At 40.9% G+C, this 23,518-nt stretch overlaps 1 protein-coding gene across 5 annotated transcripts in view; it reads right to left on the minus strand.

The window, feature by feature from the left end:
* COL19A1 (collagen type XIX alpha 1 chain) overlaps nucleotides 1-23,518 on the minus strand; it is an 885,342-nt gene that overhangs the window by 488,014 nt on the left and 373,810 nt on the right. For all 5 annotated transcript variants that reach the window (XM_033936698.1, XM_033936699.1, XM_033936697.1 and 2 more), the window contains exons 14-15: nucleotides 12,280-12,333; nucleotides 7,967-8,002 (exon numbers count right to left, since the gene is read on the minus strand). In XM_033936698.1, the coding sequence (XP_033792589.1) occupies nucleotides 7,967-8,002; nucleotides 12,280-12,333 (90 nt within the window). The remainder of the gene's footprint in view (nucleotides 1-7,966; nucleotides 8,003-12,279; nucleotides 12,334-23,518) is intronic.

A 23,518-nucleotide genomic window follows, 5' to 3' on the forward strand; every position in this document is an offset into this window, starting at 1 on the left:
AACGGTGTTGAATTAACTGCACTAGTATTGGTTTAAATGTGGAAGTATTGGTATTGTTAAAAGCTATTCTTGACAATTTGTTTTATGATTAGGCCTATGTACATAGTTCAAATAAATCAGTTTATCATCCAACCTTGTTTACTGAATTTTTTAAAAAAATTTTCCTGTGTGTGGAGGGGGATGAAGAGGTTGAATCCACCCGATAACACTTCTTATCCCTAGGTGGAGGCACTGAGGGACTGACAGAGACTGCCTTCAGTGGACCCCAGCCAGGTCAGTCCCCAGAGCCGCCCTAAAGGAGGCGTTACATATGGATCTCCAAATCTTTCTCTGTCTCGGATGCCTTCTCACTATACTAGATCTCAGTCTTTTTCTTGCTTTAGGCTTCATCGGTGGAATAGTATGCCTTTGCATATGAGGCAAGAACAAATGTACTTAACTTTAAAAAAAAAGCTAAAATTTGGTAGTTCATCCTAGCCTTATGCCCTCGTGTTTCTACCATGAGAAATACTGCAGGTTAAAGTTGTCTGAATTCTCACTGCTATTGCCTAATTCATTTCAGTGGCAGTGTTCTCACCAGTGGCCTATATAGGATGAGAAGCCAGCTAGCAGCACTATCTCTGAGGCATATCCTAGCTGTGGTCTGTTGCTGAAATCTGGTATTTTGTGCACTTGGCCAACAAAAACCTAAATATGTACCTCACTCGCTCCGCTCAACAGGTCCTGTTTCAATGCCCTCATCAGGAGGGAGGAATAATCACCGAAAAACATTAAATAAATGGATGTCCAAGGAACCAGAACTTAATCAAAGGTTCAAGACGCCCACGGGCAGCGGCATAATCACTTCTTATATTACATTTGATTGTGGACTCTTTCACATTTATACATTTTTCCTTTTTGGGGGGTACATTTATTCCGTTGTGCATTTTTTCATTATTTTTTTACTTTCTTGAGTTTTTCACTGGTTGTACTGTGTGGATTTTGGATTTCCGGGGGATTTTTTTGTTTATTTTTTGACCCCGGTCTTCAGTTTATGGTTATTTTTGGACTTATATATATTTTTATGAGAGTTCCCCTGGCAGGGCTCTTTCTATCATCTCCTTATATGTTGATATTTTCCCCTTCTGGTACCTCTTTGGTGGCGTTCATGCACTTGATTATTGCACCAGTTTATTTATTACATTTTATAAGTGGCATGATGATGTACGGGACAGAATTTATTTAGATTTCAGTCTAAAGTGCTTGTCACTCAATAAATACCTGCCTGGAGTCATTGGTCTTCTTAAGGATTCCTGCGGGCTCGTACTGAATAGTGCCTTTTCCTTGATTGAATTTTCCTAGGATTTAACTGGCAGTGCACTTACTCATACCATCGATGGTTAAGAATTGTACGGGGATCATATCATTTCTGTACCAGTTTTTAATGTTTTGATTTACATTTTGTGCACTTGTCAGGAAGGCATCAGTATGGCACCAGAGAGGAGTAGAACTGCAAAGAGCATTCAAGAGCTTTCTGTAAGCTGGTAGGAAAGAGTGCCTTATTATAATCAGAGGGAAGGGCCTAGTGGCAACATTAATCTCCCCTCCCCAACTATATACGACCACTCTGTGTTTCCAAAATTTGTCTTAGGGCCCATCTCCCACCTCTGACCTTCATTCAGAGGGAGATTCCTTCTACAATGCCTACAACAGCATCTTGAATGAGGAATCAGCTGTCATACTCCCAAGGCTTGGCAACACAAAGACACTTGCCTCAGAGCAAAGATTCAAAGAGATTAAGGACAAGAACCAGAACTTATACAGTTGCTGCCTTGTTTTAGTGTGCTGAAATGGGGAACTACTACCGGTATATCAGTGCAAAATTCTAAGATAGGAAAAGGAGGTCATTTCAAGGTTTTGTAAGCCAGGCACCTTATCTTCAAGGCAGAAGGGTTAACAGCTTCTATTAAATAATACCATCAAATGGGGGATCCAAGATGGTGGATGCATGCTGCAACACACTCTGATCTAACCTCTACCTGTTATTTCTTCAAATAGAAGCTGTCTGTTTGTGGTGAGGTATTTTGCCTCAAGTGATTTTTTTTTTTTTTAATGGGGAAGAGAAGAGGACAGGCTCATACTTAACCCACAGACAAGACTGCCCCAACAGTTTGCAGTGACTAACAGATGTTCCAGGTGCGTTGCAGCAGGAGGAGACGGGGAAAGGAGAGCCACCCTTCCTGCTTGAAACTGACACCTCGCTAAGTATGGAGTCAAGGGACCCACTGCAGAATCCAGCTGAACACCCAGAGAAGCATGGAGCAGCGCCAGAGCTAGTGAGAATATTTGATGCCTCTACTTCTCCATGAGTGACAGTGGAAAGGGAAATCTCGGCTTTTCAGCCGATGAAGGAGGCATCAGCTCCCTGCGGTTGGAAGGACTTGAGGCCTGCGGAGGACTCCTAAAATGACATTCAGAAAGCAGTACAGATTTTGGATGAACTGCATAGACCTGCATTGCCTGATAAACCTAAACTGATTACACTTGAATTATATGAGAGGCTTTAACCAAACTAGATATCGTACTTCTTTTACAAACAAGTTGGAACTTCTGGCTTCTCTATTATCTTATGATCAAGGTTCACTATTGGAGATTCAGAACAAGATTTCTAGTGTGAAACGGACTTAAATCCTCTTAAGTCAGTGTTAAAAGTTGTATCTGATACTCAATCTGGGTTAATTAAAGAAAATATGCTTCTAGATCACAAACTTAGAAAATTTATTGCATTGGAAAATTTTAAGATTTGTGAATTTTCCAAAAGTAGTTGCTGTGGCTCTATGATTATTATTAAAGTTATTTTTCTGAAGTTTTAAAAATACCGGAATAATCTTTTCCTCCAATTGCAAACACGTGATTATTTACCAAAGATGATAAAAAAAGGCTATGATATTGCACTTGGGATGGATATTTCCTTTGATGAATTACACGTGACTGAGATTATCACTGTTGAAGATCAAGAAGCTATTCCAGATACTTTATTTATTTTGTTTATATCTCATTTATCATTTACATGCAACAAGGCAAATTATGGAAGATGGAAAGAAATAAGCAATATATAATCATTCAATGTAATATACTGTAACAATGCATAACTAGGAAAAACAATTAAATCCATATTGTAGGATGACCAGCTCAGATGCTTATACTGCTAACAAGAAAATAGCCACACACACAAGTATATCCTACTATACCAACTTAAATGCTCTTTTTAAGGACTTCTCAGATATGACCACTGTCAATAAAAGTTCATACAGATTAACCTGGTCAAATATCACTTCCTCATGTTTCCAAAAAGCATTGTGAGTTCATCTTAGTCATGTGCATTTTATTTATCACAATTAGTTTTATAATTATTGTGCTTTAAGCTGAAATATTCAAAAATAGCAAAACATCTTATTTAATCATGGGAGAGCCATTTCTCCCTTCAGCTCTGAGTTGCTCTCCCATGCTCCTCCCCCCTCCAGCTCCATAGCTATTTTTAAATTATTATTTTGGCTGCTTTTGGCCCACCCTTAAGTACTTTGACCTAGTACTTTGAACAACACTGGTTGATAATACATTGAAACTCGCTGCTCGGTGCGCAGTGGTGGCTAAGAAAGCAAATAAACAAGTCCTTTTAAAAAGTCATGCAGGTGAGTGCCGCAAAACAAATGCTACAATGCCCATTCAATCTCTTTGGGTGTTGGAGTATTTACTCCGCCAGCCCGCGCTATCAGACATGGTAAAAGAGGGGGAGAATGTTCAGAATTATTAGGAAAGGAATGGAGAACAAAACTGAGAATATAACACTCTTGTATTGCTTGATGGTGTGACCACACTTTGAATATTGTGTCAATTTTGATATAGCAGAAATAGAAAAGGTAGAGAGAATGGCAACAAAAATGATAAAGGGAATGGGGTAACTTCCCTATGAGGAAAGGCTAAAGAGGCTAGGGCACATCAGCTTGCAGAAGAGATGGCTGAGGAGAGATAGAGGGCTCTAAAATACTGAGCGGAGTGGAACAGGTAGATGTAAATTGCTTGTTTACGATTTCCAAAAATACAAGGCTAAGAAGCAAGTAATGAAGCTGTTAAATAGCAAATTCAAAACAAATAAGAAAAAACTATTTCTTCACTCAACATGTAATTAAACTCTGGAATTTATCACTGGCGAATGTTGTAAAAGCAATTAGCTAAGAAGGATTTAAAAAAGGTTTAGACAAGTTCTTAAAAGTCCATAAGCCATTATTAAGATGGACGTGAGAAAATCCTCATATAAGCAGGGTAAAATCTGCTTTACTATTTTATAATCTTGCCAGGAGCTTGTGACATGGATTAGGAACTAAGGGGTTAATTCTACAAACGGTGTTCCGATTGTAGGTGGTGGTAGACGTTCTATCACTGTCTCACCAGCCAAACAGGATGCACTTTTTAAAAAATCCATTTTGCGAAGGACACCTACAATATAGGCATCTGACTCATGCCTACTAAGGCATCTAGGCATGCCTACTGTGCTCTGTGCAGTCCAGGAGTGCCAATTGAAAAGCTCTGCTTTCCTCAGCCCCTGAAGGTGAAATACTTGGCCATCATTGGTGGGGATAGGAGCCTGGCTGCCTTTTCATAGTTTATATAGTTTATTAAAATATGATTAAATGCTAAACATATAATTCAAAGCATTGTATATTAGAATAATAAATTGGGGAATTAATATTAAAACAAACATGACTTAGCATACATCTACTAACATAACATATGATAGGATATACAACAAGAGGAAAAGGGGGGAGAACTCCATTATAAAGAAAGTTTGTAAAAGCAGTTCTTAATAAGAACACTAATTTGGGGACGATAGGTTAGTTGATTGTCAGTGATGATACCTAAAATTTTAATTGATGAAACTACTTCGATTGGGGTATTTTGGATGGATAATGGAGCTGCAAGTTGAGGATTATCTTTCCACGGAAAAAGGACACTGCTGGTTTTTGTGATGCCAAGAAATAGCATATTGTTATTTAACCAATCTCAGATTTTTTCTAACTTAGAATTGATGGTCATAATATCATTGAGATTGGAAGGATCAATAGTGTGAAGAATTTGAAGACTGTCAGCGTAAGCAAAAATTGAGAAGCCAATTGATTGACAAAGAGTTACTAGCGGGGCAAGATAGATATTAAAGAGTAATGGAGATAAAATAGACCCTTGTGGAATACCGAAGTTATTTTGTAAAGGAGTAGAAATAGAATTATTGAAATGTACTGTTGAAGTCCTGCAAGAAAAATAGGAACGAAACCATTTACGAAATTGGTCTGTAATACCAATAGAGACTTTTTTTGAAATAAAAGTCGATGATCTAGAGCAGGGGTGTCCAACCTTTTGGCTTCCCTGGCCGCATTGGCCGAAAAAAATGTTTCTTGGGCCGCACAAACATGCAAACGCTGCAGCAAGACAGAGGAGGGAGCCGGCAAGATGTTAAACAAATAGGGGCAGCAGAGGAAAACACTGCATTGCCCTCGACCGGGGCTGCACAAAATACTTCACTGGGCCGCATGTGGCCCTCGGGCCGCAGGTTGGACACCCCTGATCTAGAGTATCAAATGCTGCTGCGAGGTCCAAAGAAATAATTTGATTTATGTTGATCAAGGTAGTATTGGATAGTTGTAGTAAGGCCCAAAAGAGATAAGTTGTTATATCTTTAAGGCAAACTTAGCTGTGGAGTCAGCAACTGCATGATTCATGTTCTGCAAGTCCCATATAGCATAAATTGGAGATATACAATGTAAAACTCAATAAAATTTCATGGGACAAAAAATAAAAATAAGTTATTATATCTTTAATATTTGGCACAGTGACTGCCTTGAATGAATAGTGCCTGTAAAGCATTTAACTGTTCTATTAACTGTTTGTGTACCTATTTCACTTGTCTTTGTGGTCAAACGGAGGTTTTATACCTGTGAGGTTATTTGCCCTTTCCAGTTAGAAGAGGGCTTCCTCCCTAATGGGGCTCTGAGGCTTTTCCTCCTAAACAGCTATGGACTTGCTATAGCTGGTTTTCACTATCAAGATTTTTCACAACTTTTTGTTTATATGTTTGATTGAATCTTAGCTGTGTAGGTTATTTGTTCATAAGATTTACTGAACCCCACTATTTACCTTTCTCCATTGAGTAAACCCACTCTCTGTTTTCTCTTTTGATCAGTTCTTAAGCCATAAAAGGACATTACCTCCTATCCCATGACTTTCAATTTCCTCAGGAGTCTTTCATGAGGTATTTTGTCAAATGCCTTTTGGAAAATCCAGATACATAATTACATTACATTAGAGATTTCTATTCTGCCATTACCTTGCGGTTCTAGGCAGATTACAAAAGAGTTAAAGAAGGTGGGTTACAGAAGAAGAACATTGGTCATTTCTAGTAGCAGTAAAGAGTAGATCAAGTAGTATCGGTGAGTCGGGAAGAAGATGGGAAGAGGAAGGTATTCGTGGTGTTAAGACTTTTTCAGGGATTTCTTTTCTGAACATCTTGTAGTCTGGGGTTGTTATCAGTAGATTGGAGATTTGGTTATCTAGTTTTGCTGCTTGAATGGCCAGGAGGTCATCGTATAATTTTTTTCTATATAACTTCTTTGATTGGAGAGTGAGTGAATGGAGTGTGTGTTTTTCTGTGTCTGGTTGAGGTAGATTGGATGAGGCGGTTGTTCAGGTATTGAATAATATAAATTGAAAAGAACTGAAAAAACTTATCTGTGTCTTGTGAGACAAATCCTCTGTCTGACAAAATGCTTTGTTGTAGTCCTTTCTCGGAGACAGAGAGAAAACTCTCACATACTGCATCAACATTCTCTGGAACCCGCCAGGAGCGTACCCTTACAACTCGTGTTTGAAGGCACCCATGACTGGCCTGCAACTTTTCTCCTCTATGAACTACATCTCTGTGATCACTAGTAAATTCACTACAACTTATAGATCCATAATTCTATTTCCTATACTACAAGCATTAGTATACACATCTTTTCAAGTTGTTGCTCCTTCCTCTCCCACCCCATGCCCACCCCCATTTATATAGAGGTATTTAATAATTAGAATTGGGTAAATCCCCTGTGTTACAACATGAATCAAAATAACTGAATTGCTAGACACAAGAAATGAAAACCAGGAAATATAATAGTAAAGCAAACAAAATCTTAATGCTTTTTATTGATAGTTAATATTTAATAACACTAATAAAGTTACATAAAACTATGATGGAGCAAACCAGTACACACATAACATAACAGAGTAAAGGGACATCCATCAATCCAGAAAAAACTGCCCTACCGGGCATACAGAGAGCAAAGGTCATAAACACAACCAAGATCAGATGTCTCAGGAACAAGAGGTGCGCAATACAAATTTCCATGTAAAACCCTCGGAAAACCCCCCCCAGGACATATCTTAGCACCCCAATACTATAACATACATTAGAATACACCGTAGAAAACCGGATCCACTGGTTTGCTCAATAAAGAAATATTATATATATTAAAAAAACTATGATGGAAAGCTATGTGATATCTTGAGATATTCTTGCCATTATACCCATGAAAATGAAATACAAAAATGTTCAAAATTGCTTTGTTAATGCTGCAGATTTCAAGAATTCCAAACTTACTGTTCAAATAATATTTCATATACCTCTGATAGATCAATAGTGTCTAAGAGCTGTTGGCTAACTTTTTTCTTCAAAACTGCAATAAGATAGCTTTAATTTGCTTTTCTTTTTAATTTTTTTTCTATTTTCTTGAAGTCTTTTTATTTAGCATTCAACTCAGTTTTTCTGGCAAGATGTATAAAGGGCCTGGATTCACCACTTTAACAAGTGCTTGTAACACATTAATACCTATAGTTTAACTAAGGGTTAGAGAACTGCAAAAATCAAAATATAATAAATTATTTGTAACATGATACTTACAGGTAAAGCAGCATGTCCTGGAGGTCCTACATCCCCCTGTTAAACAGGGGAAAAAAGGAAAAATAAGATGCATTATAGAAGAAAAAGCTAATTATGACATTTCACATTTCTATTGTGCTTTAGTTTCATTGTTAAAGTTAATGCATTTTATCATTTGACTGGTGGAAGACGAAACCTAACAGCAAAATTCTACAAAATGATACACATTTAGGGGTTGTTTTACTAAGATGTTCTAAGTGTCATACAACCTATGTTATGGGCTGCATAGTATTTAGCATGTGCTAAATCTGCTAGTGTGCCTTAATAAAAGGACCCCTTAGTCACTTGTTTTAAATGTTTTGAAGGAATTTCAGTTCCTGGTAGTCGAGTGATCTTCATGAAAGAAGCAATGCTCAATCATTTCAGGCTGGTTCTACTATTACAAATAATAATAATCCCTTCTGAAAACTTGTGAAACACACTATTAATCTTCAATAAAGCAGGCTGATGCTAGACCCCAAAAGTCTGTATACTTAAAATTAAATTGAATTAAACTGAGATTTTTTGGATCTCAAGTGCTCGCAACCATGTAGCCCGTTGAACTAGTCTTGGCTCATAACTATCTTGCGAGCTATCATCGGTCCTTTAAACTCTTTTTACGTTATTCCATTTAATGTATATGGAACTTTTATCTTTTTGTGTAATTCGCTTATACCGTATTTTCACCCATATACCGCGCACCCGTGTAAAACGCGCACACGGGTATAGCGCGCGGGGAACACAAATTTATGTAAAAAAAATTTAATATAGCGCACACACGCATATACCGCGCATGCTAAAACCTCTTCCCGCCTACTCCGAACCGGCATCCTCCCCCCCGCTCGCTTACCTGAGAGAGCATTTTTTTTTTCATTCGAATCCGGCATTCCCCCTGCAAACTGGCATCCCCCCCCCTGCTCGTGTCACCCCCCTCCCCCACAATCCTACATCCCCCCCCAGCATCTCTTACCCGATTGGGCACCGGCACCAGCATCAATGCACAGGATGTGCCAGTGCCAGTGCCCGAAGATCCTCCCTCATTGGGTTGTGCTGGGCTTATATCGGAGAGAGCGAGACCAGAAGGCTTTGAGCATGCGCAAATGCTCAAAGCCTAGTCCAGCCCGGCGCAGAAAGAAGGAGGATCTCTCTCACACCGCACCGCCCAGCCCAGCTCAGCCCAACCCAACGAGGGAGGATCTTCAGGCACTGGCACATCCTGTGCATTGGTGCTGGTGCCAGTGCCCAATTGGGTAAGAGATGTTTTGCGGTGCTGGGGGGGATGTAGGATCACGGGGGAGGGGGGGGTGCGAGCAGGGGGGAGGATGCCGGTTCGCAGGGGGGATGCCGGATCGGATTGAAAAAAAAAAAGTTGTAAAACGTGCTCACACGTATAATGTGCACGGTTTGTAAAAATCGTGTATAACGCGCGCGTTATATGCATGAAAATACGGTAATTCATTTTCATTTCAAGTTCCATATACATTAAATGGAATAACGTAAAAAGAGTTTAAAGGATCAATGATAGCTTGCAAGATAGTTATGAGCCAAGACTAGTTCAACGAGCTACATGGCTGCGAGCACTTGAGATCCAAAGAATCTCTTAGTTTAATTCAATTTAATTTTAAGTATACAGACTTTTGGGGTCTAGCATCAGTCTACTATTACAAATGGCTTCTGTTACCTCTATTGGCAGTCTTCTTGTGATGCAGTAGTATTGTAAGTCTGCTGCTAGAGGTTGTGGCACAGTGGTTAAAGCTACAGCCTTAGCACCATGGGGTTGTGGGTTCAAACCCACAGTACTCCTTGTGACCCTGGGCAAGTCACTTAATCCCCCCATTGCCTGGGAATAACCAACCTGAAAGGCTCCCCTAGTTTCAGGGGGACCACCCCAGAAATAAGCATCACGCCACTACCTGGCCGCCCGTGGCGCTCTTGGAGGGCACAGGTGTGACAGCACATAAGCTCTTCACTCCCTAATATGAGCTGATTTTGTGTTGACAGTGTATTTCTCTATTTTCCAATGTACTGTTTATAGAATTATTAATGCTAAAAGTTCTAATTAAAACATTTGTAATAAAAAAATAATAAACACTTATGCCAGGCAGCTTTTAGATGGCAACTAAAAACATGAGAAAGCATCTGTGTGACTCAGGATTGGAATTGGATGCGTTGTATAATTTGCAAGTCATTATATGCAATGCTAAAACCATAAATTTTACATTTCTTCTAATGCAGTTTTTCTCCAGGGTGGTAACAAGAAAAACAATTTGCCATTACAGTGCAAAGCTCTTGCTGTAAGTTAATTTGGCTCTACAGAGAAACAGAGCTGAGTTTAAGAAGATGGCCAGTCCAGGCACTCCCTTTGAATATGCGATGACTTACCTCAATCTCACTGGGAAATTCTAGTAACCCAGTGCTTAAGAGTTCCAATTCAGAATCTAAATCCAGATTTCCACAAGGTTTAGAACAATACATCTAGTAATTTATCTGATTGGTTGAAACTGAAGTAAACACGTGGAGGGGCATAATAAAAAATAATGTCTAAGGCCCTAGGTGCTCAAACTAGGCAGCAGGGAAATGTCCATTCTCGAAAAAACCATCCAAAATGTGGTTTTGGTTTTCAAGAATGGCCTACCTGTACATTCAGGTGTTTAATCACCCAGACCACCACTGTGTCTATCTATAAGTCCTATTGTCGAAAAAAAATTAGCCCAAGTCCCAAATGCCCCAAACAAGACCTTTTAGGTGTGGGAGGGACCAGTCTTTCACCTAAAACCATGATTCTCTAACTGGTGACTGTCATAAGCGCCGGTTAGAGAATCGTGTTCCCCCCCTCCCCGCAACAATCATGGCAGGAGGGATATTCAGTCCCTCCTGCCCGAACCTGCCGTGATCCCTCGCAATGTTCCCTGGCATAAGGGATGCCTAATTCTTCCTGCCCGAACCTGCTGCGACCACCAGCAGAAGGGATGCCCAATCCCTCCTGCCCGAACCTGCCGCGATCCCTTGCAATGTTCCTTGGCATAAGGGATGCCCAATTCCTCCTGCCTGAACCTGCTGCGACCACCAGCAGAAGGTATGCCCAGACCCTCCTGCTGGGCACCCCCAACCCTCCCACAAGCATCGCTGGCAGACCCACCTTCACCAAAATGGTGGGCCTTCCCCTTCCCAGTGCATTGTGGGATACACCAGGGAGGGGCCTAAGGTCCTGATTGGCCCAGGCGCCTAAGGCCTAAGGGATCTGGCCAATTGGAATCTTACACCACTAATAGCACATCCCAGAATGCACTGGGAATCAAGCCTAAGATTCCGGTTGGGCCAGGCACCTAAAGCCCCTCACTGGTACATCCCAAGATGTACCGTGGAGTGGAAGGCGCACAATTATGGTGAAGGCAGGAAGGGTCCCTCCTGCCTACAAAAGGTAGGGGGGGTTCAGGTGGGCTAGGGGAGGTTCAGGTAGGCTGGGTGGGGGGGGGGAGTTATGCTGGGCTGGGGTGTGGGGGTCAGGCAACCTACCTTGGCAGGGAGGTTTGGGGTATCCGGTAGGAGGGACTGAACATGCCTGCGGGGGATCGCGACAGGTTTGGGCAGGAGGGATTTCTCCTGCCGGGGAATGTTGCAGGGGATCGCAGCAGGTTTGAGCAGGGGTAGACTGGCCATCCTTCCTGCTGTGATCATTGCGGGGTGTGTGTGTGTAGGGGGGTTGGGGTAATGGGTTTCCTGGGCCACTGAACTGATCGTGGCAGCCGAGATCAGCTTAGTGGCCCAATCCAGAACTTATACCTGGTTTGACTTGGTCTAAGACAAAACATATAAGTTCTGTCCAGGCAACCAGTTAAACTTTTTGATTATGGCTACCAGACGACTAAGTCAAGGTCAGCCCACATCTAGCCCACCTCCCGCCCTACCCATTGCTCCACAAATGCCCCTTTTCGCTCTGAGCACACAGAGGCAGTCAAAAGGCCTAAGCTGGTTTTAGATACGTCTAAAACCCTGTTCGATTATTGGTCCTTGGACAACCTGTCTTCTTGATCATCCAAGTGCCGATTTATGCGGGTTTTAGACGTATTTTTATTTTGATTATGAGCCCCTTATTGCTTTTTATATGTGCTCTACCTACGAACTGTGATCATATAGCTTTTTAGCGTTTTATTTTGGATGGAGCATTGTTCTGCCTTCCTTTGCCCCTGACAATCTCCTCTAATAAATAAGATATAAATCTGTGTTCTGCTCTACAGTGTGTGGAAGGATGATGTATTTATTAAACAAAGTGGTTAATTATCTGCATGCGCTACCTTTTCTCCCTTGACACCAATGGGGCCTTGTAAACCTGGATCTCCTTTCAGACCCTGAGAGAAAGAAAATAAAAATATATTGAAATATAGATACTACAATAGATTAGTTCTTGAATTATTAACTTCAAACCAGTCATGAAAAAGATTTAGATGTGCAGTGCCCTCCAATTTCTATTCCATAGTTTGCTGTAAATGGAAGGATAGAAACAAACTGGCACTAAAGTGATAAGCAACATCTGTGCCATAGTAGGCACTGAAACATTAAATTTGTGAGTGTTCTAAATACTGCATAACTGTGCAACTTCACTTCCTGCTAAAATTACATCCATTTGCCATCTGGAAGTAACATCATTTAGAATTATATGAGCTCTTAAGTACCCACTTTGGATTAAATTTGTGAGTGTTGTAAATACCACTGATTTAGCTTTGATTTGGCTTTCATTAAGCCTGCCTAAAGAAAATCAAGAGTTAAAGCAGAAATATCATTTGTCCATCTTGAAAGTCTAATATGACATTAAAATGATCATGATTGACAGAAAAATGATAAGGATTACGAGGTTCTACCATATTGCCTGTCCTCGTGGTTATTTCTTCTATAGTTAATACATAATAAATAAATAAGACTAGTGCTTGGCCTCAAGGTTTGATACTTGGCCCTGTTCTTTTTAACATTTTTGGAAGTGATATTGCTGAAGGCCTGTCAAGTAAGATTTGCCTCTTTACAGATGATACCATAAGGCAGGAGAGGGGAGATACGACAGAAATGTTCAAATACCTATGTAATAACTTAAACAACACCTAAGTGCACACTAAAGTATAGTTAGCTGCAGCAGGATCTTCAGAATACCAGCAGAGTAATATAACTCCCACTGGCTGGACTCCTCATTGATCCTTATGCTGTATTATATCAATTTCATTTTCCAAACATGCTTATTCTTCTTTATTTTATATATGCTTTAAAAAAATTTTTTTTTTGATTTTCAAAATATAATATTTTCTGAATGGGGTTGTAATATTTAATCAATTACTTAGCTTTGCATCGCCACCTCCTCCTTGAAGAATGGTCTGAAATTTGGCAACTAAGATTGGTGCTAAGAAATGCAAGGTCATGCATTTGGGCTACAAAAACCTGAAGGAATGGAACAGTTTAGGGGGTGAATAATTTTTGTGCTTTACTTATGAATTTGAGGGTCATTGAGCAGTGCGGTTCCCGAAGAAGGGGGCGTTCACCCCCGAAACGGAGTCCGTTGGACGAAGACTTTGTTTGCTGCTTGTGGATTATCACCTCTACCACACACGGAGAAGCTAAGTTCTTTCAGACTGTGTATTTTTGAGTTTGGTTGGATTTGGACACTAACTTTCCTGCTTGGCCCCCAGCTTAGGGGGAAGAGATGAATTCCTTCTTTATTTTGATAGTGTGTGTTTTTTCCATTTGAGTTTTTCACTCATTGCACTTTATAGGCACTTTAATTATTATCCGGAGCAAGCCCGGGGATGTTTCGCAGTTAACACCTTTCTGGGTGCAAACCCGCGACAGCTTTTCTCTGGAGATTCCAGAGGTTGCTGTGTGACTGAGGGCTTGTCCGTTTAATACTCTTAAATTATAGATTTCTCTTTGGATTTACCTTAGTTTGGAGTTGGACTTCATCTCTTTCCCCTAACCTTTGTAGACTTCTTGGGGTGAGGGAGGTTCTTTATTTGTAACCTTGCGTTTTGTACCTCCTCGATTTAGGGTTCTACTTTTGTTCTATTTAGTAATGTGCAGCATGGTTCCTTTTCTGAGCCCATCCCCCACTATCACTTTTCTGTGGCTCCTCACCGTTTTTCTTTTAATCACAGCTTACTGGGTATGCTAACTTGTATGGCTTTTGACCTGTTAGTTTTTCAATTAGGTTTTCAATTTAGCCTCTTTATTGGAAGATCTCACCCCCTCTTTTTTACTGCATGGCCCCCTTTTTGCTATCATCTATATCTGGTTTAGGGTTTTAAAATATTCTACATAGCTTTGTTAAAAACATTCTATATGGCTTTGCTAATATGTTTAATCTTAAACTTGGTAGTAATATAGAGTTTTACATATGGTTTTAACTTCTGAAATTTTAAATTCAATATTATTTTAGTTTCCCACGTACACACTTTTATAGGACCCCCCAGGGTATGTATTCCTCTTCCTTTTTTGTCCTTTACAGTTCCCTTTGTGTCTTTCTAGTTTAAACATAAGTATTCACTGATCATTTGTTGAGCATGGTCTTCGCATGTTCACCATTTTTATAATGCAATTAAGTTTTTCACTCCACTCTGCATTTTGCATAGATCCAAATATTTTCTGTTTTCACATTTTTATGACATTTATCACCTTTTGTAACAGAATAGACACCGAAGAGGGAGTGGAAAATATGAAAAATGATCTGCAAAAGTTAGAGGAATGGTCTAATGCCTGGCAACTAAAATTCAATGCAAAGAAATGCAGAGTAATGCATTTGGGGATTAATAATAGGAAGGAACCGTATATGCTGGGAGGAGAGAAGCTGATATGGACGGACGGGGAGAGGGAACTTGGGGTGATAGTGTCCGAAGATCTAAAGGCGAAAAAACAGTGTGACAAGGCAGTGGCTGCTGCCAGAAGGATTCTGGGCTGTATAAAGAGAGGCATAGTCAGTAGAAGGAAGAAGGTGTTGATGCCCCTGTACAGGTCATTGGTGAGGCCCCACTTGGAGTATTGTGTTCAGTTTTGGAGACCGTATCTGGCGAAAGATGTAAGAAGACTTGAGGCGGTCCAGAGGAGGGCGACAAAAATGATAGGAGGCTTGCACCAGAAGACGTATGAGGAGAGACTGGAAGCCCTGAATATGTATACCCTAGAGGAAAGGAGAGACAGGGGAGATATGATTCAGACGTTCAAATACTTAAAGGGTATTAACGTAGAACAAAATCTTTTCCAGAGAAAGGAAAATGGTAAAACCAGAGGACATAATTTGAGGTTGAGGGGTGGTAGATTCAGGGGTATGTTAGGAAATTCTACTTTATGGAGAGGGTGGTGGATGCCTGGAATGCGCTCCCGAGAGAGGTGGTGGAGAGTAAAACTGTGACTGAGTTCAAAGAAGCGTGGGATGAACACAGAAGATTTAGAATCAGAAAATAATATTAAAGATTGAACTAGGCCAGTTACTGGGTAGACTTGTACGGTCTGTGTCTGTGTATGGCCGTTTGGAGGAGGATGGGCAGGTGAGGGCTTCAATGGCTGGGAGGGTGTAGATGGGCTGGAGTAAGTCTTAACAGAGATTTCGGCAGTTGGAACCCAAGCACAGTACCGGGTAAAGCTTTGGATTCTCGCCCAGAAATAGCTAAGAAGAAAAAAAAAAAAATTTAAATTGAATCAGGTTGGGCAGACTGGATGGACCATTCGGGTCTTTATCTGCCGTCATCTACTATGTTACTATGTTACTATGTTTTTCACCAACTCATTTTTATTAGTGCCATTTACATCACTGTGTCCTTTTATCACACATCTTTCATACTCTTTACATGCCAGATATCATTCACAGTTTCACATTTTATCACCACTACTATTCATAACTTACATGCATTCTTAATGTATCCCTCATTATTTATAGGACCCCTGAAGAAGACTTTTTGTCGAAACGCGGACCGTGTTGGGTCCTGTATCCCTAGCAGACTAGGTCCTTTAAGGCTCTTATGTGGATGATTTACTTTTTTGTGGATGGAATTATTTTATGTGGATGATTTTAGTGTACCTTTGGAACTTTGATACTTTCAAATAAAGTCCATTTAGGAACATCATCACTCCACAGAGTTTTTTTGGTTTGTTTTTTTTTGTTTTCTCTGGAACAAATTGCCCAAAATCTCTATGGTGGGCTCAGTCTCTGGCAGTGTTCAAGGCCCAGTTAAAGGCCCACCTCTTCAAGAGTGCTTTCAACTCTTAACTCCTCTCACCTTGGGTTCTGCATCTCCAACCCTATATGTCATGTCTGTCTGTCCAAGTAGATCGTAAGTTCTTCTGAGCAGGGACTGTCTATAAATGTCAATATGTACAGCACTGAGTATAAGTGATAAGTAGTAATAGTAATAGTAGTAGGATAGTTTAGAATGAGCCCTAGTAGCTCTAACACTCTCCTTCATTGTTCTCTTCACCAGCCAATCTTCTAGGTAGGGAAACACATGGATCCCCAGTCTGCGTAATGATGCTGCAACTACCACTAAAAATTTGGTAAAGACCTTGGTTGCTGATGCGAGGCCAAAGGGCAACGTGCAGTACAGGAAATGATGTGTTTCCAACTAAAATTGGAGATACTGTGGCTTGGAAATATTGGATTTGCATCCTTTAGTGCAAGCAGGTGGGGTTGGGTTCTTACTCTCACCCTTCTGTAGACTTAAACCTCTTCATCTACCTCATTCTCACTGCTTCTCCTCCTTTGAAGTCCACTCTGTCTTTCTAGTCGCTCCCTTTCCTATCCAAATTTATCAGCCTTCTCACAAATCACTTTCTCACTGGCCTTGATTCCTGGCTCTCCATCTTTCTTGAACCTTCGACTCCTTCCCTTGTCCTTGCTGATTTCAACATTAATACTGAGGACATCTCTGACTTCTACACATCAAAGTTTCTTGCTTTAATATCCTCATTCAATCTTCAGCTATGCTCCACCACTTCCACGTATGAGAATGGTCACTGCCTTGATCTTGTCCTCTTCTCTCATTCCTAAATTGCCAACTTCACCTCAATTCTTCCATCATCTGATAACCTTCACAGCTCAACATCTTCCCCCCTTGACATGTCTGATCCTCACTAAAATATTAAGGAATCCTCTACTCTAATTCCTAAATTGCCAACTTCACTTCAATTCTTCCATCATCTGATAACCTTCACAACTCGACATCTTCCCCCTAGTCTGATCCTCACTAATATATTCAGGAATCTTCAGGCTATTGACCCATACAACCTCTCTGCCAAGGTCTCCCCCTCCTCTCAAGTACTATACTATGCAAAGCTGTCAATGAAGAAGTCTCTTCTTATAATACTATTTTCCTCCTCTGCTCTTGACATCGTTGCTCCTCCCATGACATGTCCTCTAAGGCGCACCAAACCCCAGTCCTGTCTGACTTCTAAGATCCACTACTTATGTTCCTGTGCCCAATCTGCAGATGGCTGAAATCCTGCACTCATGCTTTGTTCATTTCAAATTATTGCTGAACTCCTTCCAATCTGCCCTTTCACTTGCAAATCAAGACTACTGAACCCACTTGACTGATTTTCTTGTATCCAACTCCTGCCAGCTCTTTACCATGCTCAACTTCCTTCTCAAAGTGCCCTTACTTCCAGTTCCTCTGCTTTCTCCACAGATCACGACTGAGTACTTCCACGACAAGGTTCACAAGATTAACCTTGAGTTCTCCACAAAATCATCTCCACCTCTCCCATCTCTTGTACATCCAGCTGATCCATGCCACCTTTTCTTCCTTCTCTGAAATCATGAAGGAGGAAACTACACATTTTTCTTCCTCCAAGCTCACTGCCTGTTCCTCTGATCCCCCACCTGTCTACTGATCACCATCTATCCTACTGTCATCCCCACATCCTTAATCTATTGCTGTCTGCTGTGATTGTACCTGATGCCTTCAAACATGTCATAATTATGCTGCTCCTCAAAAACCCATCACTGGATCTTACCTGCCCCTCAAATTATTGCCCCGTCTCCCTCCTCCCCTTCTTATCCAAGCTACGTGACCATGCTTGTGAGAGACTAACCCAGTTTTGCTGGCAAGCCTGGCTTGCCCAGAGAGGTCAGCACACATATAGCCAAGACATAATTGCATATAATGATAACACAGGTCAGCAAAAAACCTTTTGTAAAAGCTGTTTTGGTTATTCCACATAATCTTTATGTTTTTTAATGCGCTGAATCCAAAGATGACCTCTATTTTGTCATAGGACATCACGTTTCATGACAATTTAGGTAACTATGTTAAATAAGGCAATACCTCAAAATAAATGGAAATAGACTTCTAAAATTAAAGTTTTATTACAATTTTTTTCATGAAAATCCTTTTTTGAACTGAAATGAGCTCACCTACACACACTATACTCGATTCTTCTTCCCTGTGAGGCTCCTCTTGGTGCATTTACGCTTGTGAGTAGCATCTGGAATGCCTCTCTGAAGCATCCAACTGTAGTCTGCCATCATTATAATGCTCCATTTTCCCTGGTATCTCCTCTCCATCTCTTTAATGTCTTGATGGAATCGTTCACCTTGTTCCTCACTCACAACTCCCAAATTTTCAGGAAAGTAGTCAAGGTGGGACTGGAGGAGCGGGACTTCGATCCAAGATGGCGACTGCATAGGTTGGAAGTGAGTTTGCTCCTGACAACCTCCTCGAATTAGTGATTTTTTCTTTTAGCAACTTTATAATTACCTACTGAGAATGCCCAAGCGGAGAGGCAGAAACGTCGCTGGCACCTCGCGACGATCCGGGACTCCCGCGGTCGGCACTATAGAGGAGCTTATCCGGCGCATGCAGGGCACGTCAGTAGAGACAGGGCTGTCCCCGCTGGAGACGCTGCAGGGGAACGGCGTGCAGCAGTCCTCCTTGGGGCTTGAGACAACTTTCAGCCGTGAAACACGAGCACCGCCCCCACATCCTCAAACGGCCAGTACCCCGAGGGAGGGGGAGCTTCCGGGAGCCGGAGTGCTTCCCTCCTCAGAGGCAGCAGAGATCGATCCGGGGAATGGTGATTCAGGCTCCCAGCTTTTGCTGGGGAGCCTGAACATGGAGTTGGAGGCTTCAATGTCTGTGGGAGCTGGTTTAACACAGCCTGAACAGCAGCTGGAAGACTTGCCAGTGGGTGAGCATAAAACTTTACATTTAAAATTTCCTCAACTTATTAAACCCCAGGAAGTAATGTTGGACGCCTTGTGGGACTTGGTAGCTACTATACCTAAAACTATAACCTCTCAATTTAATCAAGTGGAAGAAAGGCTCAAAGAGCATGATAAAGAAATTTCGGGATTACAGAAAATTGCCTCTGACTTTAAATCACAATTTGAAACTCAACAGCAAAATATTAAATCCTCCAAAGTAATACAGGAGGCGCTAATTAAGGATAATACTAATTTAAGAAGAAAGCTTGAATCACTTGAAAATTTTTCAAGAAACAATAATCTTAGATTAATAAATTTTCCTAAGATCTCTACAATAACTCCTAGAGATATGCTCAAACGTTACTTAGTGGAAATACTTGAAATTCCTGAGTCTTCTATTCCACCGTTTACACAGGTTTACTATTTGCCTGTCAAAGATACCAGTGATCAAAAGAATTCTCAAGAAGTGAACCAAAAAGTGATTCAAGAACCTTTGAATATAACTGCCTTATTAGAGTCTTCAGACAGGGAAGTAGCCATTCCGGCTACTCTGCTTCTTTCAGTTGCACTTAATCTGGATAAAACATGGTTATTGAAGTTATACTTTAAAAATAAATTCAAAGATTTTTGGGGACTAAAAGTTCAAATGTTTCCTGATTTGGCTAGGGACACACAGAGGCGTAGAAAATAATTTTTGTTGTTAAGACCAGCAATTACTGCCCTGGGAGCTACCTTTTTTCTCCAATACCCTTGTAAATATATTGTTCATTATAAATTGCATAAATTTGTTTTCTTTGATCCTTCACAACTGACAACATTCCTGTCTCTGTCAAGGTTGGAGAAAGCTCATGACGAATAGATGACTGCCTCACTACAGTTTCAACGTATAATTGTTTTTCCTTTTTAACTGATTACCTTAAATTCCGTTTAATTTAATCTTGGATCTTATATGAGGACTTGAGCGAGATCTAAGATAGAATTATTTTTCTTATTGGAATGTATGTATTATGTTGGATGTTTTCTCTTTATTTCTTGGACCTTGCTTTCTGTACAAGTTTCACTTGATTGATTATATTTGAAAGTTTATAAACAAATAAAAAATAAATAAATAAATAAAAAAGGTGGGACTGGAGGAAATGCACTTTCAAACTCATCAGGCAACCTAAAGCTTGAAATGCTTTCAGCATTCGTCCGACGATCTTTTTGTAGTGAGGATCTTTGTTATTGCCTAAATATTTCTATACGACTTCTTTAAATGCATTCCACCCTTCTTTTTAAGGATCCGTCATGGTATTGACATACTCTTGATCAACTATAAGCCTTCTAATGTCTGGTCCGACGAACACACCTTCCTTTAATTTTGCCTCCGACAGGCCTGGAAACTTGGTGACCAAGTATTTGAAGCATTCTCTATCTCTTGGAAGTGATTTTACAAATTGCTTCATCAATCCCAATTTTATGTGGAGAGGCGGTAGAAGAACTTTATGGGAAGGTACCAAAGTTTCTCGGAGGACATTTTTTTTACCGACTGTTAGCACCCTCGGCTGCCAACTCTTCTTGGTCCAGTGATTTTTTTCAGTCTCGACTGTCCTATAGACACAGAAAACAAGGGTATTTGGTATACCCAGCTTGTTGCCCGAGCAGCTAACACAAGACCTTCAAGTCCCCACACACTTGCCAACCATGATCTTCGTATTTAAGTTTATGAAGAACCAATTCCAAGTTCTCTTAGATTTCCTTCAAGTGTACGGAATAACCTACAGGTATGGAAGTGTAAAAACCACCATTGTGGAGTAAAACTGCTTTGAGACTTCTTTTTGAAGAATCTATAAAAAGACGCCATTGCTTTGAATCATATTGAATTTTAAATTGACCCATCAGACCTTCAACATCGATGCAATAAGCCAACTTGTCTTCCTGGGTGAAGTAAGGAACGAACTCCTTTTCACGATGTCTGAACCATGAAGATGATACTCCTAGCAACAATAAATTCCTGCTTTTCAGCCTTGATCCGAGTAACTCAGCGGCATCTTTGGGAAGATTCAAGTCTCTTACCAAATCATTCATCTCCTCCCGAGAAAACAATTTTGGTCTTGTATCATCTTCAAAGTAAGAACTTGATTCATCATCTGGTTCAGGTATGACTTCACCTTCATCGGAGCTAGGTATCTCTTCCAAGGTAGCAGGGGACTTGGGTACTGGTATATCTGTGCCATGAGGGATGGGACGAATTGCTGAGTGAAGATTGGGGTATGAAATGGAATGCTTCCATTTGGAATTACACCCTTTCACATCGCATGAACAAAAGTAACAGTCGTTACTATGGTTCTTTTGTTCTTGCCATACCATAGGAATCCCATAACGGAAAGATTTTTTCTTACCCTTGAACCAGTTTCAGAGGTCCTCAACACACCGTTTGCACACTTTATGAGGCGCCCAAACTTTATCTTGATCTCCAATTTTTAGTCCAAAGTATGTGAAGTATACTTTTTTCACAAAGTCTGTAATATTCTGCTGTTGCTTCAACACTGTATATTCACCACAGATGAAACAGAAACTGTCTGGCGAATTAATACACTTTCGCAGAGCCATAACATAATGGTTGATGAATGACGAGTTAACACGAACTGCGATAAAAAAACCTAGCACCAAGAACCTGATGATGATTCGTGCACACGTGCAGGACAGGATTAATTTGTCGAGGGCCCCTAGGCACACAAGTACACTAGGTCCCCTGCCCTGCCCCACCCCACCATGCGCATGCTGTTGACAAGAATGAGTGCACTGGGGCTGGCCTTGTTTGGCAGGGCAAGAACAAGGAATATACCTACACCTTTGAAAGTAGTAGGATGTTTGCTTCTTCTTTTTTTTAATATCCTTTTTATTAGAATCAACTAGAGAAACAGGCATGATACAGTAAAAACAGATGCAATAAAGAAACAGCTGGTACTAGTTATTCAAAATCCTCCGAAATGAGGGAATAGAGAAGGTGCTCACTGGGAGAGAGTGTTGCTAGTATCATTATGATATTTGATAAGGTCTGCATCCTCTTTCACTTTCTCTCCAAAAGTGTTATTTCCTCAGCAAATAGCATCTGCCAATTCTAAGTCAGAGACATTCAGCCATGAGAGTCTGTGCATCGCTAAACTTTGTGCAGAGATCCAGGATGCCACATCAAAAGTATTATAGGTGCCCCTGGTCAAGAGATTTTTGCATATCTTCTGCTTTTTGACCAACTGATGAAGCAACCCAGCTTGCTCCGGTATAAATCTAGCATAATGTGCACTAAGAACTGCAAGTAGATGCTCATGTAGAGCTGGTATGACTAAATGCGAGACACCAGCATAGATGCCTGATATATCTTGCAACCAAACAAATCCAAAGTTCTAGCTTCCCTGCCTGAGGGCATCAATGTATATAGTCTCTAGAGTTCTTGGCTCACTTGAGCATAGATTCTACTACCAAGAAATGATGAGGCAACTGAAGTTTACCATATCCTGGTGGTACACTCTGAATCCGGTACATGGTGTCAATTTCTTTTAGGAAATACCGGGACCATCAGAGGGGACTCCCAATTTTTCACTTGAGCATCTTTTAGGATCCTGTGAAGAGGGACAATCGCAGCCTCTCTAGGAGGTGACTCATAGTCTAGGACAGGGGTAGGGAACTCCGGTCCTCGAGAGCCGTATTCCAGTCAGGTTTTCAATATTTCCCCAATGAATATGCATGAGGTCTATTTGCATGTACTGCTTTCAGTGCATATTCATTGGGGAAATCCTGAAAACCCAACTGGAATACGGCTCTCGAGGACCGGATTTCCCTATCCCAGTCTAGGACCTCAAACATCTCAGTCCTGAGCTCATCCTCCAACTCCAAAGGAATCAGGATAGCAGCCACCATCTCCTTGACAAAAGGAAGGAAAGGCTTCAGGTGGAGATCATCTTCTTTCCTCGGGAGGGGGTCTGAAGGTCTTCCATATACTCATCCTCCAAGAAGTAATGATAATATCCATCAGGCCCCCACAAATGATCCAAATGAGTGTCAGTCAAAACTTCCTCATGGGAAGGCTGATACCGTGTCTGCCTCAGCTTGGAGGATCAATGTCCTGTATTATAATGGCACTGAAAACCATGTTCTCTCCTGGACTCCAGCGAAGTTTTCTCTCTACCAATGTTGGAGTCCCGGCACAGGCTGTCATTGACGCCAACACTGTAAGTGATGCCGATGCTGAAGTCTGTATAAGTTGCATGGCTGGCACCAACACCCTTGATGCCAATGCCGTGTGCATAACTAGTAGACCCACCAAATGCTGCTGGAGCATGACACGCATCCATTTGTCAATGTCCATCATCAATGAAGGCTGA

This window comes from Geotrypetes seraphini, chromosome 3, assembly GCF_902459505.1.
Source record: "Geotrypetes seraphini chromosome 3, aGeoSer1.1, whole genome shotgun sequence".
Classification (NCBI taxonomy): domain Eukaryota; kingdom Metazoa; phylum Chordata; class Amphibia; order Gymnophiona; family Dermophiidae; genus Geotrypetes; species Geotrypetes seraphini.